This window comes from Hordeum vulgare, chromosome 1H (assembly GCF_904849725.1).
Source record: "Hordeum vulgare subsp. vulgare chromosome 1H, MorexV3_pseudomolecules_assembly, whole genome shotgun sequence".
Classification (NCBI taxonomy): domain Eukaryota; kingdom Viridiplantae; phylum Streptophyta; class Magnoliopsida; order Poales; family Poaceae; genus Hordeum; species Hordeum vulgare.
This window is the reverse complement of record NC_058518.1, coordinates 378729232-378751727: the sequence shown is the minus strand read 5'-3', so window position 1 is coordinate 378751727 and position 22496 is coordinate 378729232. Positions and strand designations below refer to the sequence as shown.

The following is a 22496-nucleotide window of genomic DNA, read 5'->3' as shown; positions in this document are numbered from 1 at the left end:
GCCTCCGGCCCGACAGCCCCGGAAAGGCAGGCGCGAAAGAAACGTCCGAGCTACTAGCTGGACTGAAACCAACTCCATGCAAGCGCTCCAGAGTCGAGACTCCTACGTGGTCATGTGGAAGGCGAGGCAGCTACGTGCCCGGCTCCTCCTCACAAGCCCAGGGCCCTCCTCACCTCCCCCTCTCCCCGTCCCGTCCCTCTCCCTGCCCCCCTCTCCACCTATCCATCCATCTATCGCCTCCGCCCCCGACGCGCACTGCATGGCTCCGCCACACACACACCCCCGCACGCCGTGCTTCCATGCCACCTCCGCCACGCACCGCTCCATAACTATCTCCGCCTCCGCGACCTCCCCTCCCCGCCTTTCCAACGACTCGATCGATCGACCACCATATAAAATGTGCTTACGTAGCTTACACCTACTACACATAACACAGAGCTAGCTCATCTCCGTTCTGCTCTGCCACTGCCAGCCCAATCCCGGGCCGACACAGCAAGCCACCGGTCCTTCTTCCGGAGTATATATAGCTTGGCGCTGAAGGTGGTGGAGCGTGATGAATAACCAGTGTGTGCCGAGGTGGGATCTGGACGAGACGGTTGGCGCGGGGCTCAACCCGGTGCCCGCCGGCTCGGCGCAGCGCATGGCGTCTGGAGATAGCGGTCTGACGGAGCCGGTCGCCATGCCCATGCCGGACCAGTACGACGAGGTGGCGGAGCTGACGTGGGAGAAGGGCAACATCTTCTGGCAGGGGCTGCTCAACCGGTCGGTGCCCAAGTACCCGGCCGCGCCGGCGCCGGCGCAGATGCACGCCATCGGCGGCGCGGGAGATCACCGGGAGACGCTCGAGGCAGTGGTAGGCGAGGCGGCCGCTCGCTTGTCGACTCAGTCGACGTCACACCTCGGGCAACCGTTGCGTGCAGCAGCCGCGCCTTGGCTCGGTGTGGGCGCGCCGGCCGACGGGCTCGTGCCGTGCGCGAGGGGTGACGACCCGGCGGAGGGGGACGTGCAGAGGAAGCGGGCACGGGTGGTGGGCGAGGACGGGCGGGTGTGCGCCAGCCAAGGGAGCGCCGCGCCCGGCCGCGGCGAGAGCTCGCTGCTCACTCTGGAGCCTTGCGGCACCGGCGCTGACGACTTGTGCGGGTTCACGACGACCAACAACTCCACGTCGCTGGACCAAGGCTCCCCGGAGACGGAGAACACCAGCTTCGGCGGAGGCGCCAGCGACTCCCGCTGCTTCAGCCGTCGGTCGCAGGCAAGCAAAGCTCTGGGCTAACAGCCTCACACGTTACCCCACACCACATACTGCATATGCATGTCTCGATCGTAAGCATCTCGCATGCACGTATACGTCGATCTAGCTTGTCTTGATCCGTATAGGCTTGAAGATTCCCTATGTTTATGTTTTTTCTTGCGTCTATCTAATCGGTGCATGCGTCTGTTGAGATACAAAAGAGAGACGGGCTGTGCGACGAAGCAGAGAACGTCGTGGTCAAGGGGGAAGCTCCCATGAGGTCGTCCATTTCCACTAAGAGGAGCCGGGCTGCTGCCATCCATAACGAATCTGAGCGTGTAAGCAACTATCTCTTCTGCACTGATGCATGACAATGATTTGTTGCTTAGACTTCATACTGGTATTTGTTATATACTGTAGATGATTATTCATACTTTTAGTCAATGACAAGTACTTTAGGTCTTAGCTTCAACCAACTTGAGGCTTCATTGCATTTCTATAAAAACATATGCAATCAGAGTTGGTATATCCCGAGCCATTATACGTCCACGGACTCGTGTGGACGCGCCCTCTAGCAGTGATCGGGCAGTTTTCATTTCCCACTGTCCACAACCGTAGTCCCTATATGGCTATATCCGAATATCCAATTTCATGTAATGCATGCAACAACCTAAATAGCGTATATCAACACAATAGATCAAACTAGAAATGATGATAGAGTGCTTCATCGGGCATAATTCAATGGACACGCAAGACATAGTCCATCGGACTCTACTAGATACAAAATATTCATACAAGTAGCTAGACAATGAGGAGAGACGGAGATCAACATTTCGGGCCCTTGCCCTTGCGATCACTGACGCGGCGATCCACCTCCTCTATGTACACGTTCGCGACAGGAGGATTGCCGTCGTCATCCATGCTGATAGTGCCGCTCTCCGATGCCGGCAAGATTTAGCCAGAGAGGAGGCAGATGGTGCGGGCCCGCTCCTGAGAACATCTTTAATAGATGTTGTATATTTTTGTGTTGTATTAGGTGTTGTATAATTTACAACATCAAAAAATGCTTTTTACAACACCAAAAAACGGTCAACTCCAACAGATGTTGTATATTCATGTTGTACAACTTCAACTCCAATAAATGTTGTAAATGGTGTTGTAAAATTAAACTTGAATTGCTATATATTTTATTTGAAATGCATACTTCAAACATAGCAAATTGAACTACTACTTAATTCCAAACATAATTAAACATAGTTCTTCATTCATCTACTACTAGTTCGAGATACTAGTTTCATCTGCTACAATAGTACTACTAGTTCGAACTCATCCTTGCTACAACTACATCTACTCATCGTCATTGGATCTCAGGAGCCGATCCCAGAACTCATCCTTGCTCGGATCATCGTCGTCGTCGTCCTCCTCCTCCTCCTCCACCACCACCTCCCCCCAACCACCCCATTCCTCCTCCGAGGACTCGATAGGGATCACCGTCGAGGGTCCGGCCTCGTCCTCCTCCTTGATCTTCTTCTTCTTCTAGACCTGGCGCTTCCAGTAGAATTCCTGCTCGGTCTGCACGTACTCCGGATGCTCACACGCAAACCTCGCCATCGCGGCCTCGTCACTCCCGTCGCAAGTGGCGACAACGACGGGCCTCTTCTTCTTGATCTTCTTCTTCGCCGTGATCTCCTCCATGCGAATGCCCTCCGGCAAGAGCATCTCCGCAGCCGCCTTGGTCTCGTTCTCCGGGAAGTTGAGGTCCTTCCTCGGCCTCCCGGCAGGCCACACCGCCACGTCGTAGGCACGCGCGGCCTCGTGGACGATGGGGTAGGTGCCGAGCCAAAAACGACGGTCGGCTTCGGTGAACTCAGCCCCCGTCTTGCTCTTGGGGGTCTTCCTTGGCGGCATGGCGACGACGGCACGATGGCGGGAGGCGACGGAGCAGTGGCGGACGGCGACGGAGAGGCGACTCGGCGACGGTGAATCGAGGCGGTGGTCGCGGTGGTGAGGGCGACCGGCGACGGTGGACACAGGACGGGCGCGGTGGAGAGGGCGACTGGCGCGGTGGAGAGGCGGGCGACCGGCGATGGCGAATTGAGACGACGGCGACGATCGGTCGATGGGCGGCAACCGGAAATTGGGGGAAACGGCTGCGGGGTGGACAGCGGCGCCAGATCTATTGCGGGGGCGGTCGCGCGGGCGTCGGTCGGCCGACCGGTGGCGGATCTGGACGACGGCGGTGGTCGTGCGGTGGGAGGTGGGGTGAAGGAAAGGGGGGAAGTGACGGTTGGGGGTTGGCGCGCAGCTGGCCGTTTTACAACGCCTAACCTTTGTGTTGTATATTTGCAACACCAAGGTCAAATTTTCACAACACTTGGAGGTGGTGTTGTAAATTATTTTACATATACAACACCTGTCGGAGCACTGCTTTTTGACCTAAGTGTTGTATAAGTTAGTTATTTTTACATAGATAACATCTATTTGGAGATGCTTTGAGCCGGAGCGCCTTCGTGTTTTCGCGTCGAAGGCGCCTAGCGTCTGACTCCGCCGTGGTGAGCGGACGGTGCTTGACCTCGCACAAGAGCGCCTCCTCCAAATCAAGGGTGTGTAGCAAACGCGTTGGCGGGCCCTAGCGTGACCATGGCCCGTTGCTCGCGGCGGGCAACCTTGGCCTCCGACTCTGGCATGCGCATCCGCACGGGAACCGCGGGCATGAGCACCCAGTGTTGCCCGGGCAAAGCTAGTGTCGAAGGGGAGGTGTGCCCTGCTCCGGATCTAGAGCAGTGTCGAACGCGACGGGTGATTGTGGCCCACATGAAGTCCGGCCGCGACCGATGCATGGCGATACAGAGCGCAAGTTCTGTTGAGTAAATAGGCAATTTTCCGAGTATATTAATCCACGAGATAATAACTAGCATGGCATTGACTAGACTAATGATATACTGATCTTGAGCTAACCTAGCACATACTACGCATATAGTGGATACATCTATGCAGACAAGTAGCACTGCTAGGATAAACACGAACATGAGGATAAACGAGTCATACCCTTCAATCGGCCAGTTGGCTGTAGCAGCAGCGGCGGTGGCGGCAGTATCCTCTGCCGCCTTCTTCTCGGCTTCGGCCTTCTCGCGGAGACGGTCAACTTCGCTTGGTGAAGACATGGCGATGACGAAGGCGACGCGGACGTAGACGAAGCAGACGGACGGAGGCGAGCAGTCGCGTGATCGCTCCCCAAAAACCTAATCGCCCCTCTCCCGTACAGGAACCAGAGAGGCGAGGTTTTGGAGGCCTGCTCTCCCGTCGACCGTGTACGCGGTAAACAGGACGGAGTCGCCGACGGCAGCAGCAGTTGAAGGAACGAACGCGTGAGGCAGATGTGATCTGATTCTCGTGACGGCTAGGGTAGGCGATCGCGTGCTTATAAAGGCGGCTGGGTGGAGATACGTGGGCCAAGCCCACGTCCGAGTCGGTAACAGCCACGATCCGACGTCTCGGATCGTGCCTTGTCCGTTACGTATTCTCCGTTCCTGACCGACAAAAATAAGCGCGTAGGTATGAGCTCGGCTCGGCTCATTCCCGCAACCCGCAGCGCGGCGAGGCGGGCGGCGGAGGAGGAGTGCGCGAGGGCACCTTCTCTTCTCACTCTCCAATAGCATGTGGAAGAGAGACCCTTATAAAGGGGTTCAAACTCTCCTCCACTAGCGGGGTGGGACTAAACTCCCACCACCTTGTCATGCCACCACCTACATGGGCCCTTGGAGATTTTTCTGAAATTCTCTAATGGGCCTAAAGCCCACCTCCAAATTTCAACAATCCCCCACCATATCTCAAGGGCACATCGTGTTCCCTCGTTCCAATCACTGTTTTAATATACCAGCATTTCAGTGAAGACCTATTAAGGTTGAGCTTCACCTAGAACAAGTAGCTACACCCCTTTACAACTGAACAATGGACTATGCCTTCAATTGTTAGTTTGGCGTAAAGGAGCTTCACCACAAGTCTTACTAGTACTAGACTGCCGAAGGTGACCCCTCGGATGGAGCATATTAGTCACACTCCTGGCCTATTCATGAGTTTACTAGAGAGCACCCAAACCTCATAGACTGTGACCAGCAGTCAAGCTCATATAGGTGTGTTCCTCCAAAGATCGCTCTGTAGGATAGCATGTTGCTTACATATAAGCTTTAGAACACATTAAGACAGTAGTCATCCTACCATACAGTATCCGAGAGTATTGCATCTCCAACGGAGTGGGTTAGTAAAGTTACTCTCCTCAGTTCACCACTGGCTTGTTTTCCCAGGTCCTACTTCACGGGATCTCCGATCATATAGGTTGGGTTACTACCATGGCAACTCATGTGGGTCTCATACCCATCTCCCTCGATGCACTATCTATCACAACACGTGATAGCCCTTTAGTAAAGGGATCTGCCAGATTCTTAGCCGTTTGGATATAATCCAACGCTATCACTCCGGAGTTTCTCAAACGTCTGACAGACTTCAATCTCATTCTTATATGTTTGTTGGACTTCATATTGTCCTTTGAACTCTTCACTTTAACAATAACCGTCTGATTATCGCAGTTCATAAGGATAGCCGGAACCGGCTTCTCAACCACAGGTAAGTCTATCAAAAGATCTCGAAGAAATACTGCTTCGACACCAGATGTGTCTAATGCTGTTAATTCTGCTTCCATTGTCGATCTTGTTAAGATCGTTTGCTTGCAAGACTTCCAGGAAACAGCACCACCCCCAAGAGTAAACATATACCCAGTGGTAGCCTTCATCTCATGAGCATCAGAGATCCAATTTGCATCACTATACCCTTCAAGTACGGATGGGAATCCCGTATAGTGAAGCCCGTGATTGACAGTACCTTTCAAGTAGCGCATAATTCTTTCAACAGCGCGCCAATGAACATCACCCGGGTTTGCAACAAACCGGCTAAGTTTGCTCACAGCAAACGCGATGTCAGGCCTCGTTGCGCTAGTTAGGTACATAAGTGAACCGATAATTTGAGAGAATCTCAATTGATCTATAGCTGTGCCTTTAAACTTTCGAATAAGCACACTAGGATCATATGGTGTTTGACAAATTTTGCAGTCTGAATATCCAAAGCGACTCAAAATCTTATCAACATAGTGGGATTGCAGAAGTGTAATACCACCCTCATCATCTCTCAACAGCTTGATGTTCAAGATAACATCAGCCATCCCAAGGTCCTTCATCTCAAAGTTTTGAGACAGAAAAGACTTAACCTCCTCAATTACTTTGAGGTTGGTTCCAAATATCAGTATGTCATCAACATACAAGCACAATATAACTCCTTCGCCCCCACCATGGCGATAGTATACACATTTGTCAGCTTCATTAACAACGAAGCCAACAGATGTCAGAGTTGTATTAAACTTCTCATGCCATTGCTTAGGTGCTTGTCTCAGACCGTATAAAGATTTCAGCAACTTACACACCTTTCCTTCCTAACCTTCTATCACAAAGCCATCTGGCTGTTGCATATAGATTTCCTCATTTAGCTCTCCATTCAGGAAAGCCATCTTAACGTCCATTTGATGAACGAGAAGACCATGAGAGGCCGCCAATGAGAGTAGTACTCGAATGGTGGTCAGTCTAGCCACAGGTGAATAAGTATCGAAGAAATCTTCCTCTTCTTTCTGGGCATAGCCCTTGGCCACAAGCCTAGCCTTGTACTTTTCAATCGTACCATCGGGCCTAAGCTTCTTTTTGAACACCCACTTGCATCCCAATGGTTTGCAACCATAGGGACGATCAGTGATTTCCCATGTCCCGTTAGCCATGATGGAATCCATCTCGCTACGGACCGCAGCTTTCCAGTAATCAGCATATGGAGAAGCATACGCTTCTGAAATAGAAGAGGGATTATCATCCACGAGGTATACAAAGAAATCATCACCAAAGGTCTTTGCAGTCCTTTGTCTCTTGCCCCTACCACGGGCTTCCTCGTCATCCTCCTCAGGATTTTCATCATGTGTTTGTTCATAGTATTCCATAGGAATGGCAGGCTCAGGAGTTATCTCAGATTCCTGTCTAGAAGTGCTTTGCATATCTCTCATGGGAAATATATCCTCAAAGAATGTAGCATCCCTCGACTCCATTATTGTACCGACCTTCACGTCAGGTACCTCAGATTTCACTACTAGAAATCTATAGCCTACGCTATTCTTAGCGTATCCCAAATTAACGCAGTCCACAGTCTTTGGTCCAAGCTTACGCTTCTTGGGGATCGGTACATTGACTTTCGCCAAGCAGCCCCAAGTACGTAAGTACGAGAGCGTCGTCCTTCTCTTTGACCATTCCTCGTAGGGAGTGACCTCATTATCTTTTGTAGGAACTTTATTCAGGACATGACACGCGGTCAATATAGCCTCCCCCCACCATGCCTTGGATAAACCCGATGTATCTAACATGGCGTTAACCAAATCAGTTAGAGTACGATTTTTCCGCTCGGCAACCCCGTTTGACTGGGGTGAATAGGGAGGCGTCCTCTCATGAATAATGTCGTGTTCCGCACAAAATGAATCAAATTCGTTTGAGAATTACTCTCCACCACGATCAGACCGGACTCGTTTAATTTTCTTTTCAAGTTGATTCTCAACTTCTGCCTTATAGATTTTAAAGTAGTGTAGAGCCTCATCTTTAGTATTTAACAGATACACATAGCAAAATCTAGTGGAATCATCTATCAATGTCATGAAGTATTTCTTTCCACCTTTAGTCAACACACCATTCATCTCACAAAGATCAGAATGTATGAGTTCTAATGGTGCCAAGTGTCTCTCCTCTGCAGCCTTATGAGGCTTGCGAGGTTGCTTTGCTTGCACACACGAATGGTACTTAGAACCTTTGGCTAACGTGAAAGTTGGGATTAAATTCAGTTTTGCTAGCCGCGACATAACACCGAAACTTATGTGACAAAGACGTGAATGCCAAACTTCAGATTCATTAACACTCGAATGAATATTGTTCACGACTTTATTACAAAAATCTGCAAGAGAAAGGCGGAACAGACCTCCGCATTCATAACCTTTTCCAACGAAAAGTCCATATTTCGTAACTACTACTTTATTAGACTCGAATACCAACTTAAACCCTTCTCTACACAGAAGGGAGCCACTAACGAGATTCTTCTTGATGGCGGGGACATGCTGCACGTTCTTCAGCTGCACGATCCTTCCCGAAGTAAACTTCAGATCGACCGTGCCAACACCAAGAACAGAAGCACTCGCGCCATTCCCCATCAATACGGACCCGCGGCCGGTGGCCTGATAAGAAGAGAACAATGATAAGTCAGCACACACATGAATATTTGCACCCGTGTCCACCCACCAATCGGTGGACTGACAAACTGTAAATAAAGTAAGTAAATTACCGTACCCAGATGCACCACTTTCATTGTTGCCCACAATCATGTTGGCAGACTTGGAGTCCTGCGCCGGCTTCTTGTACTTGTTTGGGCATTTGTTCGCCCAATGTTCCTCTGAACCACAAGTATAGCAGCCATCTCCCTTCTTATTCTTCTTGAAGGGCTTCTTTCCCTTCTTCTTGAAGTCGGTATTCTGTTGGACAGAATTCTTTCCCTTGGGCTTGTGAGAATTGAAGTTCCTCTAATGTACCATATTGGCAGCAGAAGAGCTTTCCACCGCTTTTCCATTGGAGTCCTTTGCTCTCGAGTTCTGCTCAACACTCAGATGGCCAATGATGTCCTCTACTGAGAACTCACGCCTCTGATGTTTCAGAGTAGTAGCAAAGTTCCTCCAGGAATTAGGGAGCTTAGCAATTATACAGCCCGCGACAAACTTGCCCGGCAAATTGCACTTAAGAACCTCAAGTTCCTTAGCTATGCATATTATCTCATGAGCTTGTTCCAATACAGAACGGTTGTCAACCATCTTGTAATCGTGGAACTGCTCCATAACATACATCTCACTCCCAGCATCGGGGCCCCGAATTTAGATTCGAGCGCCTCCCACAAGTCCTTGGCAACATGCATATGTAAATATGCATCAACCAGCTTATCTCCGATCACGCTAATGACTGCTCCAAGGAATAGGACGGTGGCCTCCTTAAACATCTTCTCCTGTTCAGGAGTGATAGTTTTCGTAGGAGTGACACCGGCTACCCAGAACACGTTCATAGCCGTGAGCCATAAGGTGGTTCTCGTTTGCCAACGCTTGAAAAAAGTACCGGTAAACTTATCCGGTTTCAGTGCAGCAGCAAAACCATTACTCGAAAAATTCCTACAGAAATTAGGTTTTTGGATTGTTGAGTAAATAGGCAATTTTCCGAGTATATTAATCCACGAGATAATAACTAGCATGGCATTGACTAGACTAATGATATACTGATCTTGAGCTAACCTAGCACATACTACGCATATAGTGGATACATCTATGCAGACAAGTAGCACTGCTAGGATAAACACGAACATGAGGATAAACGAGTCATACCCTCCAATCGGCCAGTTGGCCGTAGCAGCAGAGGCGGCGGCGGCAGTATCCTCTGCCACCTTCTTCTCGGCTTCGGCCTTCTCGCGGAGACGGTCAGCTTCGCTTGGTGAAGACATGGCGATGACGAAGGCGACGCGGACGTAGACGAAGCAGACGGACGGAGACGAGCAGTCGCGTGATCGCTCCCCAAAAACCTAATCGCCCCTCTCCCGTAAACGGGACGGAGTCGCCGGCGGCAGCAGCAGTTGAAGGAACGAACGCGTGAGGCAGATGTGATCGGCGCGGCGAGGCGGGCGGCGGAGGAGGAGTGCGCGAGGGCACCTTCTCTTCTCATTCTCCAACAACATGTGGAAGAGAGACCCTTATAAAGGGGTTCAAACTCTCCTCCACTAGCGGGGTGGGACTAAACTCCCACCACCTTGTCATGCCACCACCTACGTGGGCCCTTGGAGATTTTTCTGAAATTCTCTAATGAGCCTAAAGCCCACCTCCAAATTTCAACCAGTTCCTCCTCATCCAATGCATCTATGTCAGCTCTGGAGTCCTCCTTCATGAGGCTGCCGAGTCCATGAGATCGGTCTCGCTGCCAGAATCATGGTCGGACCCGGCTATAGCGGAGGAGGCGGAAAGGAAGGTGAGAGGGTGAGAGGACTGAGAGATTGGGGGTTGACTTGAGTTCGTGACAGTGGGTTGGAGTTTTGTGGGGGTAGTGATGGGATGTGTGGAGGCCATAGCTAGCCGTTCGGATATGACGGCGGTGTCCAAATGCGTCTGGGTCTTTTTATATCAGTCCCGTATATGGTCCTAATAGGGGTTAGTGGACAACCTAGACATTTGGTTGATTCCGAGGAACCAGATTGAGCGTCCTTTTCTACTCTTTTTTTATAATCGTAGTTGGAAAAAATTTCTTCAACTATAATTACTTATACATAGAAGGAGTAATTTGACCATGCAGCTCGGTCGAACATGTTGAACGGCTTTGAGTGTTCTGGTTGTAGATGCTCTACGTGGTATAGAAGATGTGCACACATACAAGTGGTAGCTAGCTACCGCTTGAAATAATCGGTTAGCTATCTCAGAAAACAATAAACAACTCAAAAAAAAGTGGTAGCTAGCTAGTGTGAGTGCAGAATGTGTGGGTTACGCGTGCCTCGCTTGTATACTTCCGCCCAAAGAGAAACCCAGAGCAAGCCAGACTAGGTCAACCCAGTCTCCTTGTCTTCAGAATCAACCGAGTTAAATTCAGTGGAGATAGTCATCGAGCTAGAAAGTGAACTGACTTTGGATTTATCATGAGCTATTTGCATAGCAAATTTATGAAGGACTTGCATATACTTCATTAGGGTGTCGTTTTCCAATATATATATATATATATATATATATATATATATATATATATATATATATATATATATATATATAATTTTTTAGTATAGTACAATCGAAGTCGCTCACATACACGAGCGTACATTCATTACTATAAACACACGTATGCACACCATATCTCTATATATGTAGACAACAATGTACTACAAAGGAGGACCGATGATTTTCACTTATGGCAATCTTCAACGCTTATAGTAGTACATAAATTGGCTTTCTCATTCGTGTACGGATTGGAGATCAGTCCACCACCATTAATATGGAAGTCCACGCGTCCAAAGCTATTTTATATATGTCCGCTAGAAGAAAAATATGTAAATTCAAATAAAGTCTTATCCATAGCTCATCTCGGATCACAACTGCATCGAATCACATGTCCGATCACAATCAAAAGAAATAATTATGATCATTTTTCTCATGCCCGACCACAAAATAATACCATTTTGGTAGTCCGTGTAAAAATCTAGATTTTCAGCCTTGCTAAACTGGCAATCCGAGCCCCCACGCTCAAAAGGTGTCGTCGCTGCCGCCTAGGCAGTCTACGCCTCCTCCTCCTACTTGTCTGTTGCCTCCAACTCATATTTCTGTGTTGCAGTATCTTGTAGCATGCAGCTTGCATGATCATTTTTTCGTCGGCATCCGAAGACTCCAAATTCAAGGACAACTTCTTGGTGTCCGCCACGTCGGCTGCAATCTTCATCTTCATGTCTTCACCCATCGCCTTCTTATCCTTGAGCATGGAATATTTCTCTTCGATGCCCTCTTCAATGCGAGCTTGAGCTTCTTATTGGTCGCCTCCATCAACAACATGAATTTCTCTGCCTATTTTTCCTCCTTGATGTGTGAGCACTTTGACGTATGCCTTCTCCTTCTTCGACAAGATGTCCTCGAACCTCTCCGTCATCTGTGCCACCACACCTTCTCGTTTCGTCCTCTCCTTCTCACATTTGTTTCCTCGAAAACCTCTTCTAACCTTCTTGGTGGTTCTTTGTTGGGTCGGTTGGCTCACCGGTTTCTTCCTCGGTGGCTTGGGCGCCGGTCTTGGCTATGTGTAGGTTTTATTTTAATTGCCCATTCAACTTCAACCAACAATGCATGACGATGAAGTTTTTCTTCTCTAATTTCTTGAACACAGCACACGCACGAGAAGACTACAAAATAAAACACTGTCAACAATGCATATGCGACTGCACAAGTATGTATAGACATCCAGCTATAAAACTATGCATATCTGGCAAGTGACCAACAAAACTATGCATGTCCTGCTAGTGATCAATAAAATTATGCATACCCAGCTACAAAACTATGCATATCCGTCTAATGATCAACAAAACTACGTATATCTGGCTTGTAATCAACAAAACTATGCATATCCGGCTAGTGATCAACAACGCAATGCATATACGGCTATGAAACTAAGCATATCTGGACAAATGAACTTACTTCCTTGGTGATTTGCGCACCACTAGGCCACCGTGCGATGAGATGCTTCAAGTGACCACAATACTTTGACATGGCCTCTTGGGTGGTATACCATCGATGGTGTTGAGGGACTTTGATCATGGGTGTGGATGACCACATCGGAGTAAGGCACGTAATGCTGGTGTTCATGTAACCATGTGTCAATTTTGGCCCAAAAAGTTGTGTCATTTTGCTCCTTGTTATGGATTGGATCAAGTCTAGTGGCCAACCATGCATCACACAATAACCCGTCCTTTCGCATGTTGAAGCTTTCTCCTCTAGCCCCGTTTCTCGGTTCGCCGGCAAAATAATTCGGATCATCATCCTCGTTGTACTCCTCCTCCTCATGTTGTCTGACGGCCCAATCCCGTTGTTGTGCGCCCGTGTCGGTTTGGGCATAGGAGTGATGTGTGTTCGGCTAGGTGTAGCCCTGCTGCGTGTGTAGTTGTCGGACTAGGTGGGATCCCAGTCATCCACCTGCCAATTCTCATAGCCACCTCCTTCTCTACCTCCGCCGTGGATGATGTTGAACATCTCTTTGTTCGAGTTCTCGCACGCCTTCTCCCTCACTTTAGGCATAGCACCAAATAGCATGCATGCACCCATCTTCTCCTGTCCTGTCATTCGCGCCTAGACGAGCTGCGACAAAGAACAGTCCGAGAAGAGTAGAGGCACTACGTTTACGTCGACGATGTAGGGCACTTGCTTAGCGGCAAATTTCATGGACTGCCTACCGAGCTACTTGGCGGTGTAGAAGTACGGAGCCTTGTAATTCTCCGGCCATGGCGACGTCTGTACAGTGGGAGGCACCATCGGGGCACCACGGCCCAGGCCGCAACCACCAGCATGGCTGACACCAGCTTACCCTCTCTCATCCTCTTCTTGAGTGTTTCCTCCTTTCCATCCTTTGCTTTGATACGGCAATTCTGCCATGGCGCCGAGTTGATATTTTGAGGGAGCGTGATGATCGGATCCTCCAGCAACTCTAGCGTATCCATCTCTAGCACATTCTCCTTAGGTTCCATGCGTTGGTAGCAGGAGCAAAGAGTAGAGTGGGAGAAAAGGGCAGGAATTGGGTGGAGAGCGGCAGTATGAAAGAAGAGAGTGAGGGATTTTGGTACAAAAATGGTGCGTGCACCTACTGAAGCACGGGCTCCGCCTTCCTTTGAGTGGACCAGGAGTGTTAGCGTCGGACGTGTCTTGTGTCCGGACTCACACAAAGTCCCCTTGTTGTGATAACCTCGCTTATTAGGGATGATACATTACTCATACCAGTAAGGAATTCCTTCTTTTTCGGGAGCCAATTCCGAAAGAACTCCAAAGTTAAGCATGCTCAGTTTGGAGCAATTTGAGGATGGGTGAACGATCGAGAAGTTGTTCTCGGGTGTGCACGAGTGAGGCCAAAGTGCGTAGGAAGAATAGTGGTGATTTGTGGGGCCACTCTAGATCCCGTGGGGAGTAACGACCCCCGATCGGTGTGTACGGGCAGTTGCCCCCCCCCCCACACACACACACATTGCGTTCCAACTAGCATGAAAATCTTGGTCCGAACTACTTCGCGGACGGATGAAAGTTGGCTTTGGATGGCTTGTGGGGTCGGGACGGTTGCATCTGGAACGATACTGCTGGATTGAGGTTCGGCGTTGGAGATGCCCTTATGGACCATGTGCCCCATCCATAGCCATGGCTTTAAACAATTACGCGTAATGTGATCTAGACCGGTCTCACATACCAACACTAGTCTTTCTTATATAGTTAGTCTTTACTAGTGTGGATCGAGGACCGTCTTCATAGTCGGTTGTTCCTAAAACATAATAATTCCTTGGAGATATGAATAGTCTATTATTTCTATCAATTCAGGATGCCACATGGGCCTCGCACTCAATGGAACCCACGTCTTGTCGTCCAGGAGGAATGTCCCTTTAGCACACATCTATGTGTGCCAATTCCAACATCCACATACGTTAATGTCGTGTGGCACGCGGGGCAGCACACGGTGTGCGCATGTCTGCATGACTGATCCAACATGCCCGTGTAACCGTGAAGGTTGGCTCTAATATCTTTTATAATGCTTCGGCCACAACCACCAATTCATGGTCGTCATACTCGACAGGATCTAGACTAGCACCACAAACCAACACTATTCTTTCATGCGTACTGTGTCCTCACTTGCACAAACTCGATATTAACTTCTCAATTGTTCACTCATTCTCAAGTTGTTTCATACTAAACACGCTTAACTTTGACATTCCTTACGAATGGGCTCCTGAATAAGAAGGAATTCCTCTTAAGCAAGTACGCCACACTGAAAAACAAAATGTCTACGATCCATTAAAGTATGTACATGAGCTTGAGAATGCTTAGCTTAAGCATGCTTAGTTGTCGTAGGGGAGTTGTTAGTTCAACATGTGGCGAGAACTAGCTGAGTTAGCAGGAATCGGTGCATGGGATCTTCATGCGTGCGAGTTAACAATAGGAAATGTTGTAGAATTGAGAATATATCCATCGTGAATGATTTATGTGCCATCAGATGCACTCAGGACAATAATATAGAAGGGAAGAAGAAAGGAGATGTTGGAAGAAGGAAGGGGGAGGGGAAAAGGGTGATAGGTAAAAGTCGGATGGTCACCAAACAAGTAGAGTCATGTGATGCATAGTCGCCTCATGAACGACCAAGGGGGAGACTATGGGTTAAACAAGTCGACGGCTACACTTCGACGGCTCAATGACATTAACCCATCATAGGCGGGAAACATAGTTGAGACCACAAGGTTAGATGGGTGAATTATCGTCGAAGGTGTCTAACCAATGGTAGGAGTGGGGCAAAATCGGGACAATGAGGCGGCATGGTAGCCCTGTTGACTTTCAAGGGTGTATGGTAGGAGGTGCACGATGTCGATGTGGCGAGTCCAAAAACAGTTGGTTAGGATTGCAAGAGAGAGGAGATGCATTGGTGAAGCATAAATATGAGAGGAGCCTAGATGGTGGAAAGCAAACAAATGTGGGGAAAACAAGAGAGGCAAATGAGGAGTTGATAGGACAAGGGGTGGATGTGAAGTCTCCACACACTTGCTAGCCCCTATTTGTGTGAGGGGCTTGGGGTGTGGGATCTTTGCTTAGGAAGTCCAAGAAAACTAGTGTACATCAAATGCCACTAATACGGTGTTGCCTCCACCCTTCTCCTTCATTATTTTCTTGTATTTTATCCATTATGTCCTACTTCTTCGTTGTCCATCATCACGCACTCCGACAAGTTCCTGGCACCCCAATCCTTCGTTACCCTTACCGATTGCCGGATTGACAATATCTTTCGTGTGTCACATGCATTGACACTTCTAATTTGCTTAAAAGAATAAAAGGGGTCAAAGTGAGAAGATATTTGTTAAGGCGCTTTCAACTGACCGGTCTAGTTTGTACTTGTGAAAATCACTTGTAAAAATGCTTGTTTTTCAAACGGAATCATCAAGAAATCCGTTAAAACCCACAATAATGTGTTGTTTTTTTATTTCATAAGAATGGGGCCTTTTGTTCACTGTCATAATAGCAAAACATTTTTATCTAAATAAGAAAGAAAACAACAAAATGCACTAGACCATAAATGTTTCAACGGGGACGGCAACAAATAAATAAAAACTAAATGCGCTAGACCATAAGTGTTTCAATAGGGACGACAATAAATGATTATTTTGTTGTTTAGACCTTTTATTATAACCAGGTGACAAACGCCTCGCAAAAAATGACCATGTGACAAACTATTTATTCTCCTTCTGAAAAACTGAACTCAATTAGGACAACTCTTTTGTAGATTTCCCTTTTTTCGGTTTGCTTGATCAGATGGAAGTGGTATGTTTGTCCATAAAACAAGAAGATTGAAATGCCTTGCTAGTTAATTTATTGATTAACTCAGGCATGACTCCTTGTTGCAGAAAAGAAGGGACAGGATCAACCAGAAGATGCAAACGTTGCAAAAGCTCGTCCCCAACTCAAGCAAGGTACTGTATAATGTATACCTCCACGTCCACGGGTACCACGGAACCGGACAATCTAACATATCCCCAGATTTGCAAACAAACGTCGATCTCTTATTTTCCATTGACGCTCTGGGATGTGATGACCGACTGTCTCAGACGGACAAGGCGTCGATGCTGGACGAGGTGATCGACCACCTGAAGCAGCTGCAGGCGACGGTGCAGATGATGAACCGAATGAGCAGCATGATGATGCCCATGGCCATGCCGCAGCTGGCCCAGATGTCCGTCATGACCCAGATGGCCCAGATGGCCCAGATGGCGCAGATGGGCCTAGGAATGATGAACATGGCCGCCGGGCCACTCGCCCAGCCCGCCTATCCCGGCCTCGCCCAGCCCATGATGCACCCGTCCACGCCTTTCGTCCCCATGCAGCCCTGGAACGCCGGCGCCGGCGCCGACCGGCAGAAGCAGCCCGCCGCCGCCGCCGTGCCGGACGCCTACTCCGCCTTCCTCGCCTGCCAAGCGGCGCAGCAGAACGCGCAGGTACGCACCCGCTCCCAAGTCCAAATCTACGCGCACTGTTCCCCTCGAACCTCTGATTGATTGATTCTTATGCGGTGGCACGAATCTCTGCTGCAGCAGCAGCAGCAGCAACAGCAAGCTCAACCGAACGGCATGGAGGCGTACAGCCGGATGATGGCCATGTACCAGAAGCTAGGCCAACAGCAGACCCAGCCACGCAGCTCCAAAGAGTGATCGTACAAACTGGTACAAGCGCCTGGATGTACAGCATTTCCCTTTGGACATGAAAAATCTGTCGACGCACCGCAAGCACCCTGCAACATCGCGTATATTTACACTCCAAAAACTGCACATGATTTGTTGTATTGGAATCATTCTAGCTTGTATATGGTTTTGACATCGCTTTATTTAGCCTGTATGTACAAGTCACCGCCAGTTGCTTACATGAAGAAGATGTGTTTGTAGTACTATCACCCACTTGCACATGATTTGGATTTGGACAATGTTGAATACATGTGTTGCATGTATATTACGACTCATCTTCTAGTTGTGTATAGTTAAGGTAAAGGCTCACATATCTACTTGTACTCTCTATATACGGGCACCTTGGCACCTATCAATACATCACAATAGTACTGCCAATCCCTCTCTCTACATGGTATCATCCTTCCCGATCCAACCCTAGGGTTTAGCCACCGCCGCCACTACCCACCACCGCCGCACCTCGCCGCCGCCGCTCCGTGCCGCCACCCCTTCCGCCGCCCCTCCCCTTGCCGACCCGCAGCCACCACCGCCGTCGCGACCCTCTCTCCCGCGCGCGCCGCCGTTGCCCCGTCGTGCCACTCCTCCCCACCCTGTCGTTGCTACCCTTCCCACGCTGCAGACACCCACCACCGCCGCCGCACCTCTCGAGCACCGCTGCTCCTCTCCTTCCAAAACCCTAATCCTAGCCTTACGATGGACTCTCCCGGCTCCTTCACCACCCGCTGCCATTTGCGATCTCAACATCGGAGGCCCGAGTCCCCGCCCGCCTCGACAGCTCCAACAGCTCGTACTCCGTGTGGAAGACCTACTTCATCCTTGTCTTCTACGAGTACTATCTCACCGAGCACATCGATGGCTTCATGGACGCCGACTTCATGAAGGGCGACCCGGAGTGGTCCGCTATTGAGGCCACTCTCATCCGATGGTTTTACCAAACCGTCTCGAAGGAAATCTTCCACACGGTTGTCGCCGAAAACGACAACGCTTGTGTGCCGTGTGGAACAAGATCAACACGCTCTTCACCGACATCAAGCTTCAGCGCCTTGTTTACTTGCAGCAGGAGTTCTTCGGTTGTCACCAGGACAACTCCCTCATCGATGAGTACTGCATGCGGCTTAAGATGCTCGCCGATGAGATTCACGATATCGGGGCTAAAGTCTCCAACGAACTCATGTTGAGCACCCTCACCGCCAGCCTCAATGAGGACTTCGACAACGCGGCCTCCAACCTCACCTTGATGCCAAAGCCCACCTTCCCACGCGACGTCGCGTACCTCAAGCTTGAGGAGCGCCGCATGACGAAGCTGAAGCAGGGGTCCACCACACCGCCATCGCCGCCGGCACCACCCGCGGGCCTCCCTCAAGTGGGTGACCTAAGGTTTATCAATCTGTGGGAGGCGTAAGATGAAGATGGTCTCTCTCAAGCAACCCTGCAACCAAATAAAAAAGAGTCTCTTGTGTCCCCAACACACCCAATACAATGGTAAATTGTGTAGGTGCACTAGTTCGGCGAAGACATGGTGATAGAAGTGCAATATGGATAGTAGATATAGGTGTTAGAAATATGCCCTAGAGGCAATAATAATTAATTATTATTATATTTCTTTGTTCATGATAATCGTTTATTATCCATGCTATAATTGTATTGATTGGAAACACAATACTTGTGTGGATACATAGACAAAACACTGTCCCTAGTAAGCCTCTAGTTGACTAGCTCGTCGATCAAAGATGGTCAAGGTTTCCTGGCCATAGGCAAGTGTTGTTACTTGATAACGGGATCAATCATTAGGAGAATCAGAGGTAGGTTCATGCGTAGATGTAATCTCGAGTAGAACACAAAAGTTTTTATGGGCGGTGATGTGCGTTTTGCTGCCCTCCTTAGTCTTTTCTTGATTCCGCGGTATTGTTGGATCGAAGCGGCTCGGACCGACATTACTCGTACGCTTACGAGAGACTGGTTTCATCGCTACGAGTAACTCCGTTGCTCAAAGATGACCGGCGAGTGTCGGTTTGTCCAACTTTAGTTGAATCGATTTGACCAAGGAGGTCCTTGGATGAGGTTAAATAGCAATTCATATATCTCCGTTGTGGTGTTTGCGTAAGTAAGATGCGATCCTACTAGATACCCATGGTCACCACGTCAAACATGCAACAACAATTAGAGGACGTCTAACTTGTTTTTGCAGGGTATGCTTGTGATGTGATATGGCCAACGATGTGATGTGATATATTGGATGTATGAGATGATCATGTTGTAATAGTTAATATTGACTTGCACGTCGATGGTACGGCAACCGGCAGGAGCCATAGGGTTGTCTTTAAACTAACGTTTGTGCTTGCAGATGCGTTTACTATATTGCTAGGACGTAGCTTTAGTAGTAATAGCATGAGTAGCACGACAACCCCGATGGCGACACGTTGATGGAGATCATGATGATGGAGATCATGGTGTGACGCCGGTGACAAGAAGATCGTGCCAGTGGTTTGGTGATGGAGATCAAGAAGCACATGATGATGGCCATATCATGTCACTTATGAATTGCATGTGATGTTAATCCTTTATGCACCTTATCTTGCTTAGAACGACGGTAGCATTATGAGCTGATCTCTCACTAAAATTTCAAGACGAAATTGTGTTCTCCCCGACTGTGCACCGTTGCGACAGTTCTTCGTTTTGAGACACCACGTGATGATCGGGTGTGATAGACTCAACGTTCACATACAACGGGTGCAAAACAGTTGCACACGCGGAACACTCGGGTTAAGCTTGACGAGCCTAGCATGTGCGGACATGGCCACGGAACACATGAGACCGAAAGGTCGAGCATGAATCGTATAGTTGATATGATTAGCATAAAGATGCTTACCACTGAAACTATTCTCGACTCACGTGATGATCGGACTTGAGATAGTGGATTTGGATCATGTACCACTCAAATGACTAGAGAGATGTACTTTTTGAGTGGGAGTTCTTAAGTAATATGATTAATTGAACTAATTGTCATGAACATAGTCTAATGGTCTTTGCGAATTACGATGTATCTTGCGCTATAGCTCTACTATTTTTTATATGTTCCTAGAGAAAATTTAGTTTAAAGTTGATAGTAGCAAACTTTGCAGACTGAGTCTGTAAAACCGAGGATTGTCCTCGTTGCTGCGCAGAAGGCTTATGTCCTTAATGCACCACTCGATGTGCTGCACCTAGAGCGTCGTCTGTAGATGTTGTAAACATCCGACATACACGTTTTTGATGACTACACGATAGTTCAGTACAAAATACTTAATGGCTTAGAAGCAAGGCGCCGAAGACATTTTGAAACGTCACGGAACATAAGAGATGTTCTAAAGAGATGAAATTGTGATGTCATGCTTGTGCCCTTGTTAAGAGGTATGAGACCTCCGACAAGATTCTTTGTCCACGAAGTAAAGGAGAAAATCTCAATCGTTGAGCGTGTGCTCAGATTATCTGAGTACGACAATCGCTTGAATCAAGTGGGAGTTGATCTTCGAGATAATATAGTGATGGTTCTCCAAAGTCACTGCCACCAAGCTGTGAGAGCTTCGTGATGAACTATAACATATCAAGGATAGATACAATGATCCTTGAGCGATTCGCAATGTTTGACACTGCGAAAGTAGAAATCAAGAAGGAGCATCAATAGTTGATGGTTAGTAAAACCACTAAGTTTCGATAAAGGCAAGGGCTAGAAGGGATACTTCGTGAAACGGCAAAGCAGTTGCTGCACTAATGAAGAGACCCCAGATTAAACCCAAGCCCGGGACTAAGTGCTTCTGTTATGAGGGGAACGGTCACTGAGGCGGAGCAACTCTAGATACTTGGTAGATAAGAAGGCTGGCAAAAGTCGAAAGAAGTATACTTGATATACATGATGTTGATGTGTACTTTACTAGTACTCCTAGTAGCACGAGGGTATTGGATACCGGTTCGGTTGCTAAGTGATTAGTAACACGAAATGAAAGCTACGACATAAACGGAGGCTAGCTAAAGGCGAGGTGACGATACGTGTTGGAAGTATTTCCAAGGTTGATATGATCAAACGTCGCACACTCCCTCTACCATCGAGATTGGTGTTAAACCTAAATAATTGTTATTTGGTGCTTGCGTTAAGCATGAACATGATTGGATCATGTTTATTGCAATACGGTTATTCACTTAAAGAGAATAATGGTTACTCTATTTGCTTGAATAATCACCTTCAATGGTTTATTGAATCTCGATCGTAGTGTTACACATGTTCATGATATTGGTGCCAAAAGATACGAGGTAATGATGATTAAATTGCATGAAGAGGCTCCATGCTGATGGATCTTTATACTCACTTGATTTTGAATCACTAGTGACATACAAATCATACCACAGGAGCAAGACCTTGTTTTCATTGAGATGAAACAAGATAGTAACTTGTTGGAAGTGATACATTTTGATGTATGCAGTGCAATGGGTGCTGAGGCACACAGTGGATATCATTATGTTCTTACTTCAATGACGATTTGAGCAGATACAAGAGTATTTACTTAATGAATCACAAGTCTGAAATATTGAAAGGTTCAATTCTGTTTCAGGAGTGAAGTTCGTCGTAACAAGAGGATAAACTGTCTACGATATGATCATAGAAATGAATATCTGAGTTACGAGTTCTGGTACGCTGTTAAGACAATGTGGAAATTGTTTCGCAGTTCATGCCACCTCGAACATCATAGTGTGATGATGTGTGTGAAAGTCATAGCCACGCACTATTTGGTATGGTGCATGCTATGATGTCTCTTATCGAATTACCACTATTGTTTATGGGTTATGCATTAGAGACAACCGCATTCACTTTAAATAGGGCACCGCGTATTTCCGTTGAGATGACACAGTATAGTGTGAGGTTTAGAGAAATCTAAACTGTCGTTTCTTGAAAGTATGGGGCTTCGACACTTGTGTGAAAAAGTTTCAGCCGAATAAGCTCAAACCCAAAGCGGATAAATGCATCTTCGTAGGATATCCAAAACAGTTGGGTACATCTCCTATCTCAGATCCGAAAGCAAAATGTTTGTTTCTAGAAACGGATCCTTTCATGAGGAAACGTTTCTCTCGAAAGAATTGAGTGGGAGGATGGTAGAACTTGATGAGGTTATTGAACCATCACTTCAACCAGTGTGTAGCAGGG

The 22496-nt window shown here is 48.0% G+C and overlaps 1 protein-coding gene across 1 annotated transcript; it reads left to right on the top strand.

The window, feature by feature from the left end:
* The first annotated feature begins 240 nt into the window (after positions 1-240).
* Positions 241-17583, top strand: LOC123438659 (transcription factor UNE10). Its single transcript, XM_045115794.1, has 5 exons — positions 241-1252; positions 1453-1569; positions 16490-16555; positions 16691-17077; positions 17168-17583. Exons 1-5 carry the CDS (start codon positions 554-556, stop codon positions 17288-17290), a joined length of 1392 nt encoding a protein of 463 aa, XP_044971729.1. The 5' UTR covers positions 241-553; the 3' UTR covers positions 17291-17583.
* The last annotated feature ends 4913 nt before the right edge of the window (positions 17584-22496 follow it).